Source organism: Gopherus flavomarginatus, chromosome 3, assembly GCF_025201925.1.
Source record: "Gopherus flavomarginatus isolate rGopFla2 chromosome 3, rGopFla2.mat.asm, whole genome shotgun sequence".
Taxonomy (NCBI): domain Eukaryota; kingdom Metazoa; phylum Chordata; order Testudines; family Testudinidae; genus Gopherus; species Gopherus flavomarginatus.
In genome coordinates, this window is record NC_066619.1 from 154,550,393 (window position 1) to 154,574,356 (window position 23,964).

Below are 23,964 nucleotides of genomic sequence, written 5' to 3' on the forward strand. Positions count from 1 at the left end.
GTTCTGGTTGAGTCCTGACCTTTTATTTAAAAAAAAAATGTTTAGGCCTTTTCTTTGCAAATATATTCTAAGTATAAGCTGACATCGACAACATTCAACATGAAAGAACAGCATGGCAAAGCTGCTACCAAAAGTATATGTTGTGCTGTATGACAAAAATCAGCTACTATACTGGAGAGCAAAAACTGTTGCTATCTTTAAAATAGCACTAAGGGGTGAACATCCTGGGATTCACCGCCCAGAGAACCTTAATTTTGGAAAATTGGTTGAAACAACTAAAAACAGAGTAATAAAACAAACATGTTCACACAATAAAATTGGGGCAAACATGGCTTCTGTATACGAACATTGTGTCTCAAAAGCTATTAGAGAACATTAGAGAAATATTTTTTTGTTTTTCCATAAACACTTTGATATTAAAAAACAAAGCAATCACAGGGCAAGAGGTAAAACTTAATCATGGTTCAGAAACTGGTCAAGGAGGAGGAATTATCTAAGTTCAGTATCAATGTGGACACAAGAACAAATGGATACAAACTGGCCATCAGGAAGTTTAGACTTGAAATTAGACAAAGGTTTCTAACCATTAGAGAAGTAAAGTTCTGTAACAGCTTTCAAAGGGGAGTAGTGGGGTCAAAAGAAATATCTAGCTTCAAGACTAAGCTTGATAAGTTTATGGATGGGATGGTATGATGGGATAGCCTAATTTTGGCAATTAATTGATCTTTGATTATTAACAGTAAATATGCCCAGTGGCCTGATGCGTTGTTAGATGGGGTGGGATCTGGGTTACTACAGAGAATTCTTTCCTGGGTGTCTGGCTGGTGAGTCTTGCCCACATGCTCAGGGTTTATCTGATCGCCATATTTGGGGTCGAGAAGGAATTTTCCTCCAAGGCAGATTGGCAGAGGCCCCGTTTCTTTTTTTTTTTTTGCCTTCCTCTGCAGTGTGGGGCATGGGTCACTTGCTGAAAGATTATCTGCACCTTCAAGTCTTTAAACCATGATTTGAGGACTTCAATGGCTCAGACATAGGTTAGAGGTTTGATACAGGAGTGGGTGGATGAGATTCTGTGGCCTGTGTTGTGCAGGACGTCAGACTAGATGATCATAATGGTCCCTTCTGACCTTAAAGTCTATGACTCTATGAAAACAAAGTATAGGACTAAATGGTGAAGGAGGCTAATAGTGGGTATCACTTCATTAAGCTGCAAGTAGCTATAATATGTTAAAAGTACTGCAAAAATGCTGGCATTATCAAAATATTTGAAAGCTAGGAATTTCAGATCAAAGGTTTACGCAAGTGACAAACACGGTTCTGTAAAAAAATTTAAAACAAGAATTTAAAAATTAAGTTCAATTTTATTAAATAAATCAAATAGCTGAAAGCAAGCCAATTCATTCGACCATTACTATTTAAAATGTTAACTTTAGATATGCATTATATCAACTAGATTAGTCCAATAGGTCAGGCCAATATTTTTCTTTCTTGTCCTTTCTTTTTTATTACAAAGTGACAAAAAAGAACTTTTTAAACTCCAGTAAGAACCTCTACTTTTAAAGTGACAAATCAGGAATCCATTGTCCACTTCAGATGTAGAGCAGGGTTTCTCAAACAGGGGTCGCCCCCTCCTGGAGGGAAAGCCACTGGCGGGCCAGGCCGGTGTGTTTACCTGCCCCATCCGCAGGTCCGGCCGATCGCGGCCCCCACTGGCTGCGGATCACTGCTTTGGGCCAATGGGAGTTGCTGGAAGCGGCGGCCAATATGTCCCTCGGCCCGTCAGGGCCTTTCCCTGCACAAGCAGCGACCCCTGTTTGAAAAACCCTGATGTAGAGGAATAAATTCTAACTTACGCACAGACCTCACATATGACTTCTAAAGGCAATACTTAGTGTGAACTTTTAGTTCAGAAGCCAAAAACCAGGCTTGCAATAAAAACTGAGTTTACAGCCATAACCATACAGAGCCTACCAACTCGCCATAAAGGGTGTAGAATAAAATGGCAAAGTTTTGGGATGACAACATTATTTTGGTTATTCAAGACGGGAGAAGACTGAGGAATTACAAAACAACCGACCAATGCTAGGTAAATACAACACTGACAGATGAGATTCAATGAAGATAAAGTACTCATATACATAATAATGGGTTCTAAATTAACTGTAACCACTCAGAAAGAAGACTCTGGCAACACTGCAAACAACAGGATAAAATTGTACAGCATATATGTCTACAAGGTTCATAGAGTTAGAAAACCAACCACTAACTGCCAGGAATCAGGAAGAAGTTTCCCCTACAGACAAGTAACTTCATACTTTTCACCATAGGGTTTCTTGTGTCCCCCTCTGATGAATCTACATGGCCACACACAGGCTACAAGACTAGACAGGACATCAGTCTGATCCAAAATGGCAGCTCCTATGTTTCCAAATTAAATAAATCCTGATAACCAGTTTTCCCTATTCCCCAGCTATGCCACTTGCAGATGGAACCACAACCTTGATATTCTGTTCCTAGTGTCCAGTATCTTCTCCTTTACCTTTTAATTTGGGATATAGAAAGGCAGGTGGCAAAAATAATGGATTTCCCTCATATCTCTGCTCCTGCTTTCAATGCTGTACCTCAATGACAATGGCAGCACACCCTCCTCGCTCCTAGTTCAAGAGTTAATATATCTTACACACACACACACACACACACTCACTCCCCACAACTTTCTTTTCTGTATAAAATATTCACCAGCCAACCCGCTCTACAGGTGACATGCTGCAGGATAATCAGCCTCCACCCTGAATGGGGGCATAGGCAGGATCCAACCCTTCATTTCTTTGCTGCAGTCAGACAGGTAGCCAGGATTTTCACCTTCCGTATAGGCGGCACACATGCAGTACGTCTCTTGCAATTTGAGTCCAGCAGGTTAAAAATACAAAAGAGCAGGAGTGAAGAATTTTCTAGGCTCAAGGAAAAAGATGGAATCCATTACTTCCATGAATACAGAGACAGACTTTTCTCTTTGTGCAACAAAGGTGTTTCAGAATTTAGAATACCTATGTTACTAAAAGTACAATTGAAAAAGGGGAAGGAAGAAGCCACCAGAGCCATCATGATCAGATGGCCTCCCACTGGAAGCTAACAGGAATTCTGCGGAGTAAAGGCAGCTCAATCAGGTTTAGTTTTTGTCTTTAAAAACCTTCTATAGATTTACTGCAGCTTACCTCTCCTAAAGAAATGTTGTTCTCCTACCTGTTCTCTCTGCTTGTCTAGCACTGGCTGCATCTTTGCCTCTTGGAGGAAGAGTGTCACTAGCATTCATCCAAGAGCAGCTCCTGTTGGCATGAACAGCTTTCATGATCGGTCTTAAGTCTTCATCTCAGTTCAAGTTTCAGCTGAAGACATAAGTTGCCTTTCTTTGCCCTTACTGTTTCTCTCACTCTACTGTTGAATTAAAAAAAAAAAGTAGCAATGTGGTCTGGGATACAATATGTGTAAGTCACTACACTTGACTTGTACATATTGTATCCCAGACCACGTTACTGTTGAATTAAAAAAAACAACAAAAAAACCACTACACATATATGTGAGTGCAGTGAAGCACTGACAACGGAGCACCTGCTCATTTGCCTACTCCTTGGGGAGACCTGTACGCAGGAGGACCTCACAGCTGCAATGGAAAGAGCCATTGCTTGTACATGGTTTTGGAAAAACATCTAGTTTGTGACAAAGACATGAGACGAAGTCGTCACTACACAAAATAAAATTGTTATACTGTATGATAAATTCTTGAGATCTGTTCTTCAGCATCTCTGAATATCTTCATGCTATTTTGAGCACACCTGTCACCATGGGCCCAATGTTATCAGCGCATGGCAAGCATGGAGTTCAGACCTGCAGCTCTGGTATTACTAACATTATGCTATAACACTGCTCTACAGCCAAAATGCTTCTGAAATAAATGTAGTCCAACTTTACTAATTCTGGGTCACTGAGAATGAAAATGATGCTTAAAATTGTTGATTGGCTCTAGTTTTCAAGATATGCTGTTGGGTCAGTATATACGACCCTTGACTTGGGAATGGCGGAGGAGAAGTGAGTTATAAAGGGAAGGGATCTCAATTTGAACCAGAAATGACTAAAATACATCTTTGACTGGATCTATGAATAAATCTATGACTGGGTTTGGACAGTACTTGCTTTTTAGGCAAAACAATGAATGATGCAATCTGAAGCTGGTATTGCGTCATACATGATATGAATTGCATCCTGTTATTCCTAGAAGTCATGGATGATGCAATCATAACGAAGCTTACATCACTCTGCTGAACAAATTGCCCTATATCAGCTCTAGAAATCATACAGTGTCGTGCTCTCTTATTTGTCAGTGTTTGATTTTGCAAAGGGACACATTTCTGTTTAGCCAAAGTGAGCAGAGATGCCTCGTACTTGTGTGAACAGGGCAGATAACTTCTGCTATGTTTGTGGTGAAGTGACTTTTGCATCACAAAAGCGCAGTATAACCACTATGGTTAAGAAAGCCTATCGCCTTTATTCTGGCTGCAAAATTGGAGATCAGGACAAGAGGTGGGCCCCACACATATGCTGCAACATTTGTGCAGCATATCTTCGCCAGTGGTTGAACAGGAAAAGGAAATCTATGCCTTCTGCAGTGCCAATGAGTTGGAGAGAGCCAACAGATCATACCAGCAATTGTTACTTCTGTGTGGTGCCTCCAGTTGGGAAAGGTGTGTCAAAGAAGAAAAAGTGGACTGTGCATTATCCAAACATTCCATCAGCTATACGCCCAGTACCCCACGGAGAAGGACTGCCGGTTCCTGATGCACCAGAATCATTCTCACTTGAGTCAGACGAGGAAGAGGAAGAGAATGAAACTTCTGGTCCTGAACTATCAACGTCACAGGACCCACATTTTCTCCCATCCTCCTCCTCTGAACCACAGCTCATAACACAAGGTGAACTGAATGACCTTGTCAGGGATTTGGAACTACCCAAGAGTAAGGCAGAGCTGCTGGGCTCCAGACTACAGCAGTGGAATCTCCTGGCAGGCTATCAGGGCAAATGGAGCCCATCAATGCTTGCAGACTATTGCTGGACAGTGACAAAAGATGCTCCATTTAATGAATATAAGAGATAAGCCAAGAAGCGCCGAGTAGACACTGAATAGGACTAAACTATGTACATAATCATTTTTTGCCTTTTGTTTCATAATAAATTTAATTTATAAAACCCTTTTGCTGATTTTTAAAGTGTTATATAAACAGGACAGGTGAAATATCATCATGTAAAGCAATCACAAACAGATGAAAAGACCTAGGTTTACAATTTATGATTAAAACTCTACTATCTACACAATATACACAGATATAAAATGTAAAAACTTAAATATCTTAGAAACAGTAGCCAGTTGTTTTAATTGTCATATCTGAATTCAGCACATCAAAATACTTAATAAATATCACATTTTATCTCTGAAGCAGATGACTTCTCAAAAATTGTAGACCAGTGTAATTAATGAGCCTACATGGCCCATGCTTCAGTTCAGTTTATTTGTAAAAGTAGCAGCATAGTGTGTATCGTGTACACGATGGTTAGATAACTACAGTGTCAAACAGCGACCAAGACAATAGTCATTTACCAATCATGAACATACTTCATATTTTCAGAATTTTCAACTCTAAACTTAAGTAGCTTTACAGTTTATTAGTCTCTCTTTCCCCAGTCTCCTCAAGTTTTCCATTCATACTAGGGCCATCTACATTGAGCCGGAAGTTGATTCCCAGTTTGTGTAGATGTACCCATGGCAGCTCTTCTTAGACTAGCACCTAAAAATAGCAGTGTGCCCACAGTGGCTCCGGCTATCCACCCGACCATGTACCCAGGGGTCAGGCAGGGTTGCACTCGGAGCAGCTAGCCCAGGCGGTCACCTGTGCTTTCACGGACACGCAGCTATTTTTAGGCTCTAGCCATGGGTGGCAGGTATAATGAGCCGGGGAAGGCTAACACCTGGGCTGTGGTAGCCCTGTCCCTTTCCTGAGACCTCCACTGTCTGCTGCTGCCCGCCTGCTACAGCTCACTGTGTCCCTCATCCTCAGGAGTGAGAAAGTAATGCGACAAGCCAGCAGTAGGTGGGAGGGTCTGGCCGGGGAGCGAGGTGGCTCAGCCATATGCTGGGGCTGGCCAGGTGGGGGTCCGGCGGCTTGCCTCGGCGATGCCACCCGACATGGTCAATGACTCAGCTCGGCTCAGCTCAGCATGGCTGGGGCATGGATGGTGGCTCAACCCCGTGTGGCTGGGACCGGACTGGCGCTCGAGGATGGCCAGGTGTGGCTGGGGCTCCTCCAGTCATGGGGAGAGGGCCTTAGGGCTCCTCCTGTTATGGGGTGTGTGTTTGGGACTCGAGGGGGGCAGGGCCTCAGGCAGAAGGGGGTGCAGCCAGTGGGCTAGTCTCCCCAAAGTGGGGGTTCACCCACTGCCCATGGCACTAGCTCAAGCAGAGCTAGCATACGCATGTCTACTTGAACTGCAACTCAATTCTCAGCTCAAATCATAGAATATCAGGGTTGGAAGGAACCTCAGGAGGTCATCTAGTCCAACCCCCTTCATCTCAATGCATACAATTCACTTTCTTCAGTTGATAAAATACACTATCTACATCCTTCCCTCTTCTATTCAACCTTTTTTCATTTGCAGACCTCTAAAAATTTCAAATGGAGAGGCAGACCACTTTGGAAATGTGACAGTTTGAAAACCACTGTTCTATCACAATGACCACCTTTCGTGCACTCCTTAGACATAGCCTGCAGACCCTCGGGGGTACATGGACCACAGGTTGAAAACCAGTGTATTACAGCATTCCTTCATGCAATTTACAAAGCTACGGGCTATCTCAATTTCCAGCTTGACTGTAGACCAGTATAAAGTTCCCCCCTTCATTAGTACACATCTCACTATAAAGTAAAAACCATTTCCTCCCACCAACGGACTCCTATATGAAAGAACACAGTTAAATATAACATGAATACCAAGAATTAAATGTACAGTTTTTCTGATGATTTGTTAACTGGTCATTTACTAGTAAGAGCCTTATAATGTATACAGAATGCCATATCCATGACATAAGTACATTCTACTGAAATTTAGTTATTTTCTTGTTTATAACAATCATTACCTCCATGTCAGGCATACCCTAGCTGATCATTAATTGCTGGGAAAAGGGCCCTTTATACATCTCAATCCCTCAACTCCCATGATCATCAACTGCCAGAAAATACTATTCCCATTATTTGTACTTCAATCTCTTCTCTCCCTTTACTGCTGTGCAAGAGGGATTAAGATTTACAGAGTGCTATTAGATTCTTGACTGAAAGACACTGTAAATGCAAAATACAGAAGTAATCTTACTACTCCTTAGTTTAACCTAATTTTTAAAATGATGGTGGTAGCAAAGGTTAGGAAACCCAGGAGAACGACACACACAAGCAAAAGTTTCAATTCTGGTTGTGTAGGATTGTATGGCATAAAATTACTGTCTGATGCAGGGGCTGCCTCAAGCCATGATAATGTGAATAAGAGATATTTTAAAAGTCTAAGTGAAACAAGGCTGGAGCTCACCGTCACATATGGACTCCCCTATTATCAACACTGAGGTCTTTTGGGATAGAATGGCCTGCTGCTTTGTGGGGTATATATGTTAGGGGAGGTTTCTGTAGTCTATAAAACTCATATTGCATATTGTATGATTTTGATACAAATAGCTTATCAAAGATCATCTTTTTCTTTTCTTTCCTCCTCTGCTTTATATATATTTATGCTGAAGCCTCTCTCTGTTCCAGTTCCTTTCTCACTTCCTTTCGGGAAACAAATGAGCACCAGAGAGTCCTGACACCTGGGAATCAACTGGGTGGTCTTAAAAACAAATGGTGGAAAGAGACAGGGACTAATTACACTGTTTAATCCTGAAAGCATAAGTGAGGCTTGATGAGGAAAGCAGAGTCTGGGCTAATCAGGAGAAGATAAAAACAGCTCTTCTAAATTTGGGGAGGGTGTAAATCAAACACTGCAAACTACTGGCCTCCTGAACCGGCTGGGGCAGTTAGCTTCCTATGCTGGCACAGCACACTGGAGGAAGAAACCTGGCTGGGGAACCTGAATGTTGACTTTGGGATTTTTATGTTTAGAATGTTTTGGCACACATCCTTTTCCAGCTCAGGAGAGGATAAACAAAACTTTTATTTCACGCTAGATAAGAAAGCACGTGTGAATTGTTTTATGAAAGCCAGACCCACCATTCAAGGCATTTCTGCAACATCTTTATAGACCACCCCATCAATAAACACACCCACCTCACAGAGCACTGTACCACTACTATAATACTTATAGCTACTCAGAGATACCTTAAGAAGCTGTGAAGCCTCTCAGGCCACAGAATCTGCAGGTAACTAAGGCTAGTCCCCGAACTGAAACATAAATCCTTCCAGAAAAAAAATGGTTTATTGTTAATTCCAAAGAAATGAGACCTAGCAGAAAAGTTTGCTGCTACTGCCCAGACAATGAATGAGCAAGTGTTGCTACTGCCTGTGATGCAGAAAGTGAGACACAGCGAGGACGAAGAATGCTGACTTGCATGCAAGTTTGACTCAGGAGAAGCAGACAAGCAGCACCATGGGAATAATTTATATTTCCTCTTTGCTTTACTTCCCACTATGTCGCTATATCAGTCTCTCAGTCAGTGAGCAGGAATCCAACTCTTGACACAGGTTATCACATAAACAGCTATCACCGTGAAGGCAGAGAAGCGCAGTGCACCATATATATAAAAAATGTGTTTGGTTTTTTACTAGGCTTCTTCCAAAGACTTCTGTATTACCAACAGCTGTTGCAGAGCAACACCTAGGAAGAGAGGAGGGTAATGACCTAGGGACTCTTGAGTTCTTATACCCGTTTTGACTCCCTGAGGCTTGGGCAAACCTATTAAGCTCCCTGGCTCAGTTTCCCCATTTGCACAATAGAGACCCACTCAAAAGGGTGTTGTAAAAATTAGTGTTTGCAAGACACTTTGAAGATTAAAAGCACTATATAAAATGCTACATGTTAAAAAGAAAACTTTGGAGTATGCTAAACTCCTCTTTGTAAACACTGCATGCTTGCAATAGAGCAGGTTAGACACTTCCATCCTATAACCAGTCTTTGCTAAAATACACAAATAACCTATCCCCTGTCACAAATAGACTGCAAAATAACCCCACACAGTTACATAACCATGTCAAGTGGAGAAAAACACCCTATATAATACCAATTTGCTTTAGGACACAGTGGCAGGAGGTGGGCAGTCAAAGACAGCCTATCCCTGAGAACCCATACCCATCCTATACTCCAGGATGGCAGTGTAGCTACTCAATTAAAACTTCAGAAGGACTGAGAGCTCCTTCCCCAGAACAAGCAGAGTGGAGTGAAGTGGAGAGCGAGGCTTGTGATTATTTTTAATGTGGTAGCTGAGTTTCTGAATGAGCATTTCAGGAAGGCACGCATACCGAAGCATCTCCTTCCAATGTATCTTCCACAACTTTCAAGGCCGCATCACAGTCCTCCTGTCTCCCGCCCTCAGCTCAGATACACACACTTCACTTGCCTGTTGGGGTGATGACAGTAATATGATGGAGGAAGAACTATATGCCACCCTCTTCTGAAGATTCGGCCACCAAGTTCAAAGGAGTTTTGGTGTGATTTCCCCATATCCAATGGCGTCATTACTCTCTGGATACTGCTAACTCTTCCCTGCCAGAAATGACGGATCCCCAGAGTTCATACAAATTTGAATGGAATGAATCAAAGTGATAAATCAAAAATAATTTCCAGAAGTGCAGCTATCTCCTCTTCTGATTACAAAGTACCGCAGTCAGCCCACCATGCTATATAATAGCTATAGTCAATATATTTTTCAGAAACAAAAGTACAAACATTTCCACCAGAGAGCAGCTGAATACAAGTTACCTTGGCCAGTTGTGTTACCTCCTTCCTTGGCAAATAAACTAGTTTTCGTTTAAGCAGGAACCCCAAACCCCCCTGCCTCTTACCTCGCTCTCTGCCACTTACATCCCCATGCCCCAGGGGTTTATCACTGGCCAAGGGGATTCTGGTTGGGAGCCCCCCTTGCTGACAGGGAGCCCGAGGGAAGAAGGGGGAGGAAGGTTCTGCAGCTACAACCACCCTCAAGACCCAAGTTCAATCCAGGGCAGTTTGGGGCGGAGAGAATCTGGGGCCGTGAATCGGGGTTGGGGGCGAGAGGGATCAGGGGATCCCTGTGTGAGGGAGCTGGGGGGACACTCCTAGGCAGTAGAGAGGGGCAATGCTGGGGACGGGCAGGGCACCAGCCCCCCGGGGTGCCGGCCCGGGGGTGCGAGGGGAGGCGGTGCTGGGCGGGGGTGGCTACTCACGGGTGCCGGCTCTGTCCTGTCCGGAGGCGGGCCCCGGGGAGCTCAGCAGCAGCACGGGCAGGGCGGCGGCGCCGCCGGGGGGGCTCCACACGCTCTGCGGCGGCAGCCCGGCGCCTCGATGGCCCGGATAGAGCAGGAAATAGGGGGGAGACTCGGGGGGCGCCTCCTCCTCCGCCGCTTCCCCGTCCGCGGCCTCCAGCGCCCCGGCCGAGGGGCTGCGCCCACCCCGCGGCTCCATGGCAGGGGGCCGCGCCGCCCCGGCTCCGTCCGGGCAACTTTCCCGGCCGACCTGGGGGCGCAGCGGCTGCTGCGAGTCCGCCTCCGCCATGGACACCGGCCCCGCCCCGGAACGGCCGGCCCCGCCCGCCGCTCGCCAGCCCGCCCCCGGGACCCGCCCCCAGCTCACCTCACCCACAGTACCCTCCCTTCCGCGGGGGTTAGACCCCAGCACCGCCCCCCGCAGGGGTTAATTCAGCCTTCACAGCCCCACCCCCGTCTCCTCATGGCACCGCACTTCTCAGGGGTTAATTCAGCCTTCACAGCCCCACCCCCGTCTCCTCATGGCACCCCACTTCTCAGGGGTTAATTCAGCCTTCACAGCCCCACCCCCGTCTCCTCATGGCACCCCACTTCTCAGGGGTTGGCCTCTCACCCCCACAACCACCCCTGCGCCTGAGACTGTTAACTATTAACCGCCTCCCTTCCCCCCCACAGTCCCCTCTGCACCCCAGCCCCTGAGGGGTTCAACTCCAAGGGGGGGTTCGCCTTCCCATCTGCCCCGCACATTCAGGTGTCTGAACTCCCCACACACTGGTGGGAGAGCGTTAGAAAGTCTCTCCTGGGGGGCTCCCGGCCCCACTGACCCCTCCGCACACTTGCTCCCTCACTCATTCCTGTCCAGTTTCTCTCCCTCGCCCCTTGGTTTAATTTATTTCATGAAATTAATTCTACAATATTTTTTGGACAAATATATTTGGACATTATTCATCCACCTCTATAAAAGTTGTTACGCCCTCTGTATTCCTCCTCTAAACTTGTCACTCCTTGGTGCTGCGAAGATCTAGGTTTCTCACTGGCCTGTATTTTTCCCTTTCTAGCCTTTAACTTCTTCATTGTGTGATTTAATGCTGGAAGTCTGGGGTGGGAGGGGGCAATTTGTCCAAGTTGCTTTATTAAACAAAGTTGCACTGCACCTACTAAGTAGTATGAATTAACAAGTGTACATAGATCTTATTTTATAGTTAGAAGCTCTCCATTCGTATTTCAGATATGATTTCCAGCACAGTTATTTTGATTTAGTTTACTAGAGCAGAACCTATCAGATGCTGTTTTCCTCCTAAATATGTACATTTCTAAAATGACTGCTGAGTTTGCTGTACCTCTTTCTCTCTGTCAATATATTAATGTGCTTACATGGCCCTCATCACTGTAGTATATGACACCATGTCTGATAGCTATTTTGTCTTTGCTTCTCCATTTTTCTTGACAGATACACAATACTGAATAATACTTATATATAACACACATGTATAAAGCTTTTTGTTTTCCAAGCACATTATAAATACTAATTTCCTACCTAAAACAGTATCAAACATTCAAATTACAACAGAACTATAAACATGACAACTTTAGCACTGCCTCTGTTTTCAAACCAGGGGACTAAACTGCTATTTGTGCAGGTTGTCACATGAGGAGTTTTCCCCCTTTGTGAGGAATGAGTAAACTGTGCAGATTTAGGCCTCAGGTTATTTTTTCTCATACATTATTTACCAATACTGGTTTTTCTTAAGGACTAATAGCAAGAGGTATTGTTGACCAAGTTTCTACCTTTGTATCATCTATCATACTACATAAGTATTAAGAATTACTTTCAAAACTTCAGTGACATGGGAGGTTTAACTTCTGCCTAAGTTATTTGAATTTCCAATTTCTCTATTCCAAATAAAAGCTAGAGTTGATTGTTTACACATTTAATTAACTAGACAAACAGTACCTAGTATAAATAAGATGAGAACAGAGAGTAATACAAACATGCAATTCCAAAAGACAAAATAGTCTTCAGCTGTAGGTCACAATTATGGATTGTTTGTGAAGGAGAAGCTTCCAATATAATCTAACAAGATGTATTTTCTATTTTTCAAAACATCCACACCAAACTAAACTTTTATTCTACAGCATTTCATAAGTTTGTTGTAGGCTACATAAATAGTATTTTGTTCTTAAAGTAGATTTATGGAAGTTGGTGTGCCATCTTGACTAAAGTACACCTCTACCCCAATAGAACACGACCCAATATAACATGAATTTGGATATAACACAGTAAAGCAGTGCGGGGCAGGGCTGCACACTCCGGTGGATCAAAGCAAGTTTGATATAACGCGGTTTCACCTATAATGCAGTAAGATTTTTTGGCTCCCGAGGACAGTGTTATATCGAGGTAGAGGTGTAACTGAACCTCACTGGTTAGTCTATACAGCTGATTCGGATCCTGCATGTTTACAGAAGACACATATCATACCTTACCACAAGAACAAATACAAAAGGGACTTGCTGTTGAGAGGCAATCTAGGCTCTATTCTGCACAACAGATTTTCTGTACAACTTACATAAATCTACTTTAAGAACAGAATACTATTTATATAGCCTGCAACAAACAATCAACTCTAGCTTTTATTTGGAATAATAATAATAAATAACCTTTCCTTTGCCCCTGCACTTGTTGATAACAATAAATAACCTTTCATGGTACCCCTGTTGATTTCAAAGGGCTTTACAAATATTAGTAAATCTTCAGTTTTCCTCTCTGAAGTAGGGAAGACTTGATCATCACCACTTTGCAAATGGAGAAACTGAAGCAGAGGTTAAATGCCTCTCTCCTCAAGAAAGGATTTTCTGCAGTGCCTACTTTCTTCTCTCTCCAGTGCCCAAATTTTAATCAGTACCAACACCTGACAAAAAAGCTAATACCAACTTCCCTTTCCTTTCTCCTGTTAAAAGGACATCACCTAACTGCTTGCTGCTTGAACAGCAACCTAAAAGAAAACATTGTCCTTTCATGTGTACTCTAGTGTGTCTTCCCAAAACAAAGGTTAACATATATAAGGAGGAAAGGATAATCTAGTGCTCAATCCTGCAAGGTGCTGAGTATCATCTACTCCTAATGACTTCCGTGGGAGCTGAAGACACTCAGCACCTTGTTGTATCAGTTCTTATATGGGAAGATCTACATTCTATTTGTGTCATAGACATCCTCATGCAACTACAAGAAAGTCTGCTTTATGCTTCAATTTCCTAGCTGCAAAATGGGAATGTTTATATATACTCCAGGAGCGTAGCAAAGCTCTTTATTTGGCATTTTCAGATCCTTGGACAGAAGTGCAAAGTTATATTATCTAAGACAAATAACTAGCTCACATATTAATCAGAAAATTTTAGCTGTAAAAGATGGGCATGAAGAGTTTTTATTACGATTTTCAGAGGTGGATTAAATGTTGGTGCTATTTTAGGATTCCCACGTTTTACCAACTTCGTTCATTTTTCTTGAATCTTGCCACACTAATTCACAGGTTCTGAAAAATATCCTGTCTACAATCTTTCTTTGCATCATGTTGCAACATCATGTCATTTTGCAATGTAATATTATTTTCTCCCACAGGACAAAATTGGAAAAGTGGCAACCTCAAGACAACTCATTCCTGGAGACTAATTTTTTTCTAGTGCTGCCACTAATTATTTGCTACCCCAGTATGGCAGAGTTTTCAATGGGTTTTGTCAGTGATAGGAAGAGTAAAGGAATAAGAGGAATGAGAGGAGGGGTTGGATGGGACAGCAGGGGGCAGTCAGGGGACAGGGAAAAGGGGTGGAGGGGGCAGGAGTTCCGGGGGAGCAGCCACAACCCCCTCATGGGGTGAGGAGGAGGGAACCTGTTAATATTTTGGCAGCTCATCACTGAGTGTACCTGATATTTTGTTTCTATTAGAAGTTCCATAGAAAGGAGAGAAGATGCAATGCACTTGTATCATTTTAGGCAGCCGCAGGTTTACTTTTACTTCCCTACACACTTGATTTAGAATGGTCTGTTGGGTTTCTACCCTCCATTGTATTGTCTGTTCACACATCCAAATGCTGATGCTGTCTGGATGCCTATAGAATAATTAACAAGAGAGTAGACAGGTTGTTGTGAGTGAGGGGTGTGGATGTTTAGAAGGTTTAATTCTATCTAGGTAGACCTGTCTGTATATTTCTCTTGCTCACTTTGTCTTAGCAATGGGGAACATATGTTCAGTAGCCAAGGACACACACACAAAAATAAAGCCAACCACAATAGGTGCTGGTCTCCTTTCTGGCTGAAGTTACCAGAATATTTGGTGTCCTGTCCCTCTTGCTAGGTGGTGGTATTACAGGTCTTAGTGTTTTTCAAATATATATTTTTGTAAAAAGGTTAAAAAGAAAAGTTCTGGTGAGTCATGCAGCTTCAAGTGTGTAACTCCTGAACATAAAGGATTAATATACCTTGCAAATGATCTGGTCCAGCTTACTCACAGAAATTACAGCTGGATGAGAAGACATATTAAAGCCTCCCCCTGCCCCCAATGAATCCCCTCACTAAAAATCTTGTTTGCTGAACAGGTGGTGACTAGACAGTAAGGCAAGGGCTTTGCAAAATTTGCCATTAGTTTACCGAAGTTCCATGCTGTTTCATGGCTCTAGCATGGCCATTTGATCAATCTTTTCTCTGCCTCTCCAACTCCTTCCTAAGCAGTGCATCAGGCCAATCATTAAGCGGACGTACTTTGTGACAGAGGTATAACGTCATGTAACAACGATAATTTAGATGTGTCAGTTTTTTCTGTGAACAAGGAACTTCATTAGAATAAGGAAAACATTATCCATAAATCCACTGCCTCTCTTTGTCACTGTAAAGCATTTCCCTAATTTCTTCCCAAGCTTCCTTCCTGAGTCATAGGTAATTTCAGCACATCAAGGACAGTCCCAAGGGGTCTCTGTGACTGAACCCATCACACACATCCTCTCTTATGAGGTATTTAAAATCATTTACCATCAGTGTCATCAGTAGCCTGCTAGAAATGTCTTTTAGTTCCACTTACAGACATAATTACATTACTTGCCTTGTAGTGCTCAGTAGCCCTTCCTTATTCAATATATTTAAAAGCCCCTATTAAAAATATTTAATCTTTCAAAAATGAAGACTGTCTAGGTTCTGAATTAGCAAACTGTAAATAAGATCCCAAGAGATTTAATTTTCAGGTTGAACAGGTTGGCACTACTTTCAAGTCTACAAGATTATGTGCACCATCTACTGTCTGGACTGTGGTATAACATTTCCTGAAAGACTAAAGGTACAAGCTAAAGTTAGTATGCTAAATTAATGTTGGCTTAAGTTATAAGCCTACCATTTCTAGAGGCGAAGACATTTTTGATATTGAAAAAGGGAGAAATGCATTATCATCAGTTTCCATACATCTGCTTGTTGTCAAAGGCCCATCAATTTTATACATTATCACACAGCATTCTGCATACTTTGTTTGCCCTCAGATTTTGCACATTAATTTGTTAGCTGTGTATGTTCTACACCTTTAAGGATACGAATGGTAACAGGGTGGATAAAAAGAAATGATTTTTTTTATTTAAATCAGATTTTTTTGATAGTTTTCCTCAAAAAACATTTTATCTAACATAGTTTTAATTAAGATACATAGCTCAAAGATATCTGATCATGGAATAGGGATTATAAATTTTAATTCTATAGTATGAGAGAATATAGTCATGTAATGTTTAAGAAAAGTTTTGTAAATGAGTTCCAATAGTTCGTGGATTAGGGACCCAATTTTATGGGGTTCCACAGGCTTCTGTATAGATTTAGGTTAATCTTTCTATCTACCCAATGGGACTCAGGGCTCAGTCTAGAAGATACCATCAGAGATGCTTAGTTTTGCAGTTCTCAAACTGTTATGTTCAGTTCTCAAACTGTGGATTTGTGCCTCCAGAGGTAACGTTCTGGTTAAGAGCAAAAATGTTTTTAAATAAATAAATAAAATCTAGAGGTGAGAAATAACAGATCTCAACTCTATTGTCCCTGTGCAAATTTGTGTACACTGAGTAATTCCCTTACCCTCTCTAAAAGTGCAAAGTTTCAAAAAAGCAGCAAAGAGTCCTATAGCATCTTATAGACTAACAGACGTTTCGGAGCATGAGCTTTCGTGGGTGAATACCCACTTCGTTGGATGCATGTAGTGGAAATTTCCAGGGGCAGATATATATATGCAAGCAAGAAGCAGGCTAGAGATAACGAGGTTAGTTCAATCAGGGAGGATGAGGCCCTCTTCCAGCAGCTGAGGTGTGAAAACCAAGAGAGGAGAAACTGGTTCTGTAGCTGGCAAGACATTCACAGTCTTTGTTTAATCCTGAGCTGATGGTGTCAAATTTGCAGATGAAATGAAGCTCAGCAGTTTCTCTTTGAAGTCTGGTCCTGAAGTTTTTTTGCTGCAGCATGGCCACCTTAAGATCTGCTATTGTGTGGCCAGGGAGGTTGAAGTGTTCTCCTACAGGTTTTTGTATATTGCCATTCCTAATATCTGATTTGTGTCCATTTATCCTTTTCCGTAGAGGCTGTCAATAAACAGAAGATTGTTGGGGGCGGAATAGATCTGGACAAGGAGAAGTCTGGAGATAAATGTGAGAAGTGAGGGACATGTGCTTGTTTTGTTAAAATATTATGTTTGCTGTTGAAGAAAAAATCTAGCATGCTTAATGTTGTTGTTTTACTTAAATAAAACAATTTAAATGTCTGTCTGGTGATGTTCTGCTCCTAATACAGCATGGCAAGAAAATCCTCCAAATATTAATGATTAACTGGTTGAACTGGAGGTAGTTCACCTCCCAATGACTTCATAAATATCTGATTCAATTACCTTTGGTAAATGAAATAACCAAACAATCATTCATTTTCTGATATAGCTGTAAAACGAATCTGTAAAGTTTTCAAAATAAATCAGTTTAAAAATGTATAGTATGTACCTTCTACAAATTAAACTTACATCTATCTCTGAGTTGTTGGCTGTTATAACCTTAATACATATTCTTCACAAGAATGCACTTTTATGTAGAAAACCATGATTAACTCGAGTCTTCCTGACTACTACTGATTTAAATCAAATCTACCTTGAATGGTAATATGAAAATCATCTTTACAGGAAATGAGCATTTCAGTTAGTGGCCATCTGAGTAATAAGATCAATTTATGTTTTCAAATTTTTTTTATACACTGGTAATAATCACCCAGTTGGGCTGCGGTTTTGATATTCCCTTCCCCATTCCCCACCCCCACTCTTTCCCCCAAAAAGGACACAGGCCTATTTAAAAAAAAATCCTAAAAGTCACCTATAACTGAGGTCTTTCCAGGAGTGCAGCTAATGTACTGAAACAATACCAGCTGTGAAATGCCAATGATTTTTTTTTGCTTTATCATGCTCCCAGCACACTTAGTAAATAAAGGTAAGTTATGAAGGTTAGGGTGACCAGATAGCAAGTGTGAAAAATCGGGACAGGGGGTGGGGGGTTATAGGAGCCCATATGAAAAAAAGCCCCAAATATCAGGACTGTCCCTATAAAATCAGGACATCTGGTCACCCTAACTACACTCCCTCCATATTTAAGGCTAAACCTGGGTTCCCATCATAAAAGGCTTAAGATGAGCAACACTAAATAAAGACATATTTCTGTGTCTGCTACAAGAGCAAAGGACTTCAAATTGCTACACTATTGACATTAACTTATTCAATCCCACTGGCAGTGACGCTACAAGGACTGAGTGTACAGCCCAAGCATTTGCCATTCACACACAGACAGGTTTTACAATGTACAGCCATGTTAGAGGACATAATTCAGAGCCAGAATACCTTCAACGGTGAGATTTTCAAAAGCACTGTTTGGCCCATTTCTTTTTCCATTGAAGTCAATGGCCAACAGTGAAATTTTCAGTGATTTCAACTGCAGCAGTTAGGCCACCGAGCATCTTGGAAAATCCCATTCTATAAAACATGTAATAAATGCATCTTTCATAATAAGAAACAGAGTTGAAGAAACTTGTTGGCTCAACAGCACCCCCAATCCACTAATATTTGGGATTTTTACATAGGGTGACCAGACAGCAAGTGTGAAAAATCGGGATGGGGTGGGAGCCTATATAAGAAAAAAAACCCAATATCAGGGCTGTCCCTACAAAATTGGGACATCTGGTCACCCTATTTTTACACAAGACCCTTTTCAATGGAAATTTGGTAAACTGTTTGTGTGTGGATTGTACCAGCAGAAAACATGCACAGAGTCACAAATAATCATTCCAGGATCTGAAGGATCCCTTGCTTCACTCCTACACCTACCTGCAGTCCTCCCTCTTTCTCTGAGATGTTGCTGCAGCATGGACCCCAATCTCAGAGAAGACAGAGGTGTGAAAATCGCCCCCACTGCTGCCAGCCACTAGTGCTCCCTGACCCTCTGGAATAGTCTGCATTGGCTCTCATCCTGCTTCTAAGGTGCCACTACTCAGTGGCCAGATCAAGCTCAAGTTCTCTTTGTCATACCCACTACTGAAACACAAAAATACTAGTTCATTACCAAGGTCAAATTAACTACTGGTTCTACTCAGAATGCTGCTATATGATATGAATGGTATTTGTATGGTGTAAACATGTATTCCTGCGCTGCATTTAATCATCAGCCAAACCATTCGTAGGTGCAAACACGTGCAGCACCACTGAAGGCAATGAAGTTATATGGATTTACCAAGGATCTGTTCCTGTGTATCCACATACTGAGATAAATTCTGTCTTTAGAATCACACTGCATAGCTCCAATTTCTGCAGTAATTTCCGTGATTAGTACACAAGCTGAAAGCAATCTCCTTTCATATGTTCCAGTCTGACTATATTTCTGCTACGCTTATTTTCCCACCTGTTGTTTTTTTTTCCTTTCACAAAAGCTTATGTACATTACTCTGGAGGGAAACACGACTGGTCACTAGAAGTAAGTGGCACATAACTTCTGAACTTGTTCCTCTAGGAAAAAGCAATTTGACTGAGCTGAACTCAAACATACATATTTAAGAGAAAGTGTCATCTCTGCAGTATTATTACATAACCAAAGACTATGCCAATGAGTGTGCAAAACAGATTTGCATCACTGACACGTTACCATTGTGCATCATTGCTACACATTTCAGTGATGCTGTATATACCGTTTATGGACTGCTCATATATTTAGATTATTGTTAACCTGTCACAGCCTAAAAGTCAGAATATTGATTTAGTTATGGATGCACTTTCAAATCTTGGATTCCTCATGGAGATTGTCACAAGGTTACTAATTACAATAGCGATTTTGTAATGTGGACATATGTCCACTAATCCACCAATTTCACATAAATCACTGGATAATGGCTTTCATACACAGCTAACATGAGACAAAAATCAAGCCAGACTTGCCATCCTGAGATATGAGCACCCAAAACTAGAAGTTAACTGGACTTGTATATGTTCAGCATCTCTCAGGATATGGTTCACAGTGGTACAAATTATAAATCTCTCTTGAAAATGAGACCCTGTAAACACCTGTCACTACTTTAGCATAACCAGAACTGTGAGTGGTCTCTCAAATGATAGTCATTTTATTGATACTTCCCAGCAGGACTTTCAGTCAGATTAAAACACAGGAAATGCAGTTCTCCATTAGAATGCATGGGAAAAATAGGAGACTTTGAAAGTTGCTGTAAGCATGATTTAGCTATAAGTACAGACAAGGACAAATCAGAGCAGGGTTTATAGCAAAGGTTAATGATTTTAAATGAACTGGTGCTGGTCAATTTGCCCTTGTCTCTGCTTACACCTCAACTGTGCTCAGCACCAATGCAAATAGATTGCTGACAACCAATTACTAAAATGGTAGTACAGCCCAGGTCAAAGAAATACGGTAACAATGGGTTAAACTGGTATCAGAGTAGCAGCCATGTTAGTCTGTATTCGCAGAAAGAAGAGGAGTACTTGTGGCATCTTAGAGACTAACACATTTACTTGACCCTAAGCTTCCGTGGGCTGCAGCCCACTTTGTCTATGCATCCAATGAAGAGGGCTGTAGCCCACGAAAGCTTATGCTCAAATAAATTTGTTAGTCTCTAAGGTGCCACAAGTACTCCTGTTCTTCCAATGGGTTTAATGTTTAACCACTAAATAACTGGCCCACTAAGTATAGAAAATACATAAGCTTGTGTAGGTCGCAGCTTTCCACTGAATTGCTAATTATTGCTTACTAGATCTAAGTTTTTCTTTTTAGTGATTCATTCCCTTGTATAATTAGATTATCATCTTATTCTTACCTCATCTACAATTTTCCAAAGAACCACAGGAAAGGTGGGAGCAAAGTATAGCAGCCATTAGAGGAACTACCATAGCAGGCACCTAATTGTACTGCTCATCAGTTACTGAACCAGAGAAACAGGCAACAAAATAGGTAAAGGAGGTGGCAATGGTAGCTGCACACATTTTACTCCCCAACTCCCTCTCCACACAGAATCTTTTTGCAGATGCTGCCAAGTCTTTTCCCAATTGCCAAATCCTTTGGCACCCTCTGTAAAGTCCTACCCAACCTGATTCCCACCCTGTCATCTGCATTTCACTCCCTTCCTTCACAACCTTTTCTGCTTCTCAGAGAATGACACCATACAGGGAAAGTTACAGTAAGACACAGTGATGCAGGGAATAGCTCCTGTACACAGGAGCGAGTGTTCAGGGTTATTTTTAGAGAGGTGTACAATTAAAGGGCTGGTTGTACATTCTGTTAAAATACACACACACACACACACACACACACACACACACACACACACACACACACACACACACACACACACACACACTTTCTACATTAATAAGTATTTAAAAACCCACAATGTTCTATTTAGAAATGATTTATTGTGTTCACATCCACTATCTTCAGGTCCACAAATCACAGAGGGACTCATTTAAGCTTTATGCTTTTCTTAACTCCAGCACGAATGCCAGACAGTTCACCACCATATCTTTGCTCTTCTTTTCGAACCTCGCGAACCTGGCCCTTTCTACGAATCTTCGCACGCCTGAATTTCTCACGATGCTTGACTCTTGGGTTACGATCAATTTTCTTCCTTCTGGGTGTAAGACCTTTATTCTTGGCAATCTGATATGTTATACCTCTCTTTATATTTGGATCTTCCTCGAGAACCATTCCCTCTTCCATAGCATTCTGATCTTCTCTTCTCTTCCTCTTGAGTTTCATCTTCTCCTCCATCTCCCTGTAAAATTTCAAGGCAGCCTCTTCATCTAAATCTGAATCATCTCTTGGTTCCTTAGCAGCAGCCTCAACAGTAGAAATCTTAGGAACAGATTTTGGTTTATTTTTATTAACAGTTCTCTGAAGCAGCATTGTGGGTTTCTTCTTTCCTCCTACATCATTTCTCTCAGTATTGTGGAGCTCATTAAGGATCCATTGGACTTCTGATGATAATTTTTCATCCACAATCCCCAAGTCATTAATTAAATTTCTGTAAGCAACCAGTCTTTCAATAACAGGGTGGCCCTGAACTGGAATCCTCTTTGATTTCAGAACCAAGTAGAAGCTGATATTGGTGCAATAATTCAAATAGAGATGATATTTGGTCTGCAGGTAACGGCTACCTTTTCCCTTCGGGATGATCCCATTCCGGACCATGTGCATGAGTGGATCCAGTTCATCCTTGAGCTCAGTTAACTTGGCTTCAAAGTCCTGAATCAGCTGCAGCAGCTCGGGTGACTCTTGCTTCAGCAGCTTCAGTTGCTCTTTTCTGGAAAGTGTCTTCAAATCCTTGGCGATCTTCGGCCCCGTCTCCAGCAGTTGGGTGCTGCGCTGCTCATCAGCGTAGGCCTGCACTAGGTCCAGCCCGTAGTCGTCTTCGCCCAAGGCCTGCGCCAGACGCTTCTGGATGGCCTGAGCCTCCTGTTCCTCCTCCAGCTCCTCGGCCTCGACCTCCTTGAGACTCTTCTTGTTCTTCGAGCCGGCAGCAGCCCTGTAGTCTGTCTGATAATAGACCTGCTTGCGCTGCCCCCAAGCGAGCTCGTGGGGGAGGTCGGAGCCCCTGACTGGCTCCTCCAGGTCACTGTGCATAGACAGGTCCCCATCATCTTCCTCCTCCTCCTCCTCCTCGCTCTCCGACGGCAGCTGCAGGCCCAGCACCTCCTCCTCGCTCTCCTCCTCCTCTGCCTCCTCCTCGCTCCCCAGCGCCCCCATCACCGCCTCGAACTGCGCCTCGTGGAAATCGTCCACCTCGTCCGTGAAGCTCTGCGAGGCCAGCGGACCCGGCTCAGGCCCGGCGGGCTCCTCCCCGGCATCCTCCTCCGCCTTCGGCAGCCTCCGACGCGGTGCAGCCCGGCGCGGCCTACCCATGCTGCGTGCAGCCCGTGTGCGTGCGGTCCCAGCGCTTCTCCTCCTCACTTCCGGCACCGGAGAGCGTGCGCCACCGCCATTCTCCTCCCCACTTCCGGCTCCGGCCCAGCGTGCGCCTCCGCCATTCCCTTCCCCACTTCCGACTCCGGCCCAGCGTGCGCCACCGCCATTCCCTTCCCCACTTCCGGCTCCAGCCCTGAGCCAAAGCGATTACCGTCGTCACCATTCGCCTTCTTCGGGCCACTTCCGGTAGCGCATCGCGTGCCATAGTGATGCTGTTCCTCTCTTCCGGTCGCTAGTGTGGTGCCGCCGCGATCTCCTTCCCCACTTCCGGTTGCCCCGCGTTCTCCCACAGGGCCAAGCGCCTTTCTGCCATTACGCCGCTCGTGGGTCTCTGCGCTCTGGCCAGGCAGGAGCCAGCGGCGGACAGTGTGGTGCCTTTACTCCCGGGGGAGCGTCGCCGGGGAGACGGGCCTGGCCCCGACGGGCACTCGGCGCCCCAGAGCGGCTCGAACAGCCCCCCCCCCCCCAAGCCCCAGTGGTTCCTGTGACTCCAGCAGCGCTGGCTGGCGGGGTTCTCCATCAGCACAAGGGGTCACGGCCCCCAGGGGCGCCCCTCAGCCTGGCCCAGGCTGTAGCCAGCTCAGCTAAAAGGAAATGTTACGTGGTGCCCACCCGGGCGGTGAGGGCTGTTTTCAGCAGAGTTGGGCCAATTTAGTCCCTGTAGAACTTGCTAACAAAATACAACAGCAAAAGGAGAGGAGAGGGGCTGGTTCAGTGGCTAGAGGACAGGCCTGGGAGCCCGGAGGCCTGGACTCTATTCCTAGCCCTGCCACAATGTGATGTTGGCTAAATCACTCTGTTGTTCTATGTCATAGCTAGCCACAGCTGTAAAATAAAAATAACAAGACTTGCACACCTTTGTGTAGTGCTTTGAGAGCTACAGACCTAGTAGGAGTCCTAAGTATAATTAATAACAAAGATCTCATACTAGAAACAGAGTTTGTGTATTTCCAGATTTGGTCAGGATGGCTCAATCAATGAG

At 43.3% G+C, this 23,964-nt stretch overlaps 2 protein-coding genes across 4 annotated transcripts in view; both read right to left on the reverse strand.

Moving 5' to 3' along the window:
- The window catches only part of RUFY3 (RUN and FYVE domain containing 3), a 77,923-nt gene extending 67,222 nt beyond the window's left edge, over window positions 1-10,701 (reverse strand). For all 3 annotated transcript variants that reach the window (XM_050945001.1, XM_050945000.1, XM_050945004.1), the window contains exon 1: window positions 10,449-10,701. In XM_050945001.1, coding sequence (XP_050800958.1) covers window positions 10,449-10,686 — 238 coding nt within the window. In that variant the 5' untranslated portion in view covers window positions 10,687-10,701. The remainder of the gene's footprint in view (window positions 1-10,448) is intronic.
- Window positions 10,702-21,413: 10,712 nt separating this feature from the next.
- UTP3 (UTP3 small subunit processome component) lies at window positions 21,414-23,011 on the reverse strand. The gene has a single exon (XM_050942926.1). It carries the CDS (start codon window positions 22,917-22,919, stop codon window positions 21,480-21,482), a length of 1,440 nt encoding a protein of 479 aa, XP_050798883.1. The 5' UTR covers window positions 22,920-23,011; the 3' UTR covers window positions 21,414-21,479.
- Between the last annotated feature and the right edge of the window lie 953 nt (window positions 23,012-23,964).

Coding starts and splice junctions, on each gene's coding strand:
- UTP3 (XM_050942926.1), bottom strand. CDS start 22,919: ATGGGTAGGCCGCGCCGGGCTGCACCGCGTCGGAGGCTGCCGAAGGCG.